The sequence below is a fragment of the Apium graveolens genome, unplaced genomic scaffold (genome assembly GCF_009905375.1).
Source record: "Apium graveolens cultivar Ventura unplaced genomic scaffold, ASM990537v1 ctg8226, whole genome shotgun sequence".
In the NCBI taxonomy this organism is placed as follows: domain Eukaryota; kingdom Viridiplantae; phylum Streptophyta; class Magnoliopsida; order Apiales; family Apiaceae; genus Apium; species Apium graveolens.
This window is the reverse complement of record NW_027420996.1, coordinates 12352-14143: the sequence shown is the minus strand read 5'-3', so window position 1 is coordinate 14143 and position 1792 is coordinate 12352. Positions and strand designations below refer to the sequence as shown.

The window sequence follows — 1792 nt, the reverse complement described above, 5'->3', positions numbered from 1 at the left end:
TCAGTTCCTTAACGATTACTGTAGATCGTCATCACCACACAAAAGTCTTAAAGTCTTACTTAATTCATTATGGCTTATATTGGCTCGAGTATGCAACTAATTCATTTTTTAAGATGGTCTCTCTTCAGGAGTTGAAATAAACTTTTAGAGTCTCATTGCATTCAAAGTAGTTTTATCAACTAAGTGTATCATTTTCAACACTCTCTTTCTCTTTCAATCTCTATCATGGCTTCTTCTAGTTCCTCTTCCTCTCCCAAACCAAACAATAACAAATCACTGCAACTAGAAAATGCCATTCGTGTTCATGTTGACCCATCAAACTTTCGTGATGTGGTCCAGAAATTAACAGGAGCCAGACCAGCAGTCGAGAAGCTCCCCATCACTACTTCTCCACATTTCAATGCAAGGCACAACCCTGTTAACGTTGGTGCAGTAAGACCATCGTTCAAACTCCAAGAACACGCTAGAAACCTCCAACTACAATTGAACCAAAATGGGTTAACTGAGTCTGCGTTTGCACCACGAAAGAGAGTGATAAATGTCTCGCCTGTGTCAACATTGGACACGGTTTTGGCACGAGGGAGTCCAAGTCCAGGAACATCAGTGCCGCCTTCTATACCAGAGGAGATAGCTATGGCCAATAAAGGTTTTTATTTGTATCCTAGTCCACCTGCTACTGCTAGCAAGCCTCAACCACAGTTGCTTCCCTTGTTCCCAACATCTCCAGATTCTTAAACTGGACCAAGTTTACTATGCTTTGTTATGTTCAAATTCAATATTATTCGAGATATTATGGATTAAAAATAAGAATATTTGGCATATTATTGATTCACAATAATAGCCTTTATTAAGTGACACCTCTTTTTAAGTGTACTTTTATTTATTATTTATTTTAATTATAATTTAAAATTAATTTATATAATCATTTAATATTAATATTTTGATCTCGGTCCGTGCTTCTCAGGGGTTATCAACCCTTTATATTATAAAGGGTTTGTCTAGTGTGTGCCCATGAGCACATGCTAAACAATAAAACTTATGAAGTTTGGAGTGTTTTGATTGGTATATTTGTTGTAAATGTAGGGGAACACCATTATTAAGAAGTAATTATCTCTTTTTATTATATAATGTTTGACTTTTGCACTGCTTTGACCGCATAGTTAGAATAATATTTTTTAATTTTTTCTATTTGTGAATAAAAATATATAACTAAAACTTTTATTTAGAAAAAGATAATTTTAAAAATATTATTTATCTATGCAGTCAAAATACTTAGGATTGTGTGCAAGAAAGTCAAACGACTTATAAAAGAAAACAGAAGAGTATTGGCCAATCAAAATAAGTTAAAATTAAAAGTTTGTGTTCATGACACACTAACAAAACCTTATTATAAATCTTTAATCGGAGATAAGACGAATATGGTACTGAAATTTATTATAAACACAACTTGAACTACTTGCATGCAATCATAGACCAACAATTTTGTAAAATGAAAATGGCACATTAATGTGTGTTTATATTTTCAACACAACACGAAATTATAAGAATACTAAATAAAAGTTAAAGCAATAAACAAAATCATAAGCAACATTGGATATTCAATAATGAAATAGTTGCAATCTTCACAAATGATCAATATGTCAATTTCAAAGAATGGCTGTTAGGTAATGAAAAAATTGGATAACAAAGGAATCAAAGTTTCAAGGTTGTAAGGATTTAGTCTTTCAAAGCATAAGGTATAATGGTTTGAGTATGTAAGCAATTTGAGTCAGTGTTTAGCATTTAGTTTGTA

General features: G+C 32.3%; 1 protein-coding gene across 1 annotated transcript; it reads left to right on the top strand.

Moving 5' to 3' along the window:
- The first annotated feature begins 225 nt into the window (after positions 1–225).
- LOC141704774 (VQ motif-containing protein 11-like) lies at positions 226–735 on the top strand. Its single transcript, XM_074507953.1, has one exon. It carries the CDS (start codon positions 226–228, stop codon positions 733–735), a length of 510 nt encoding a protein of 169 aa, XP_074364054.1.
- The last annotated feature ends 1057 nt before the right edge of the window (positions 736–1792 follow it).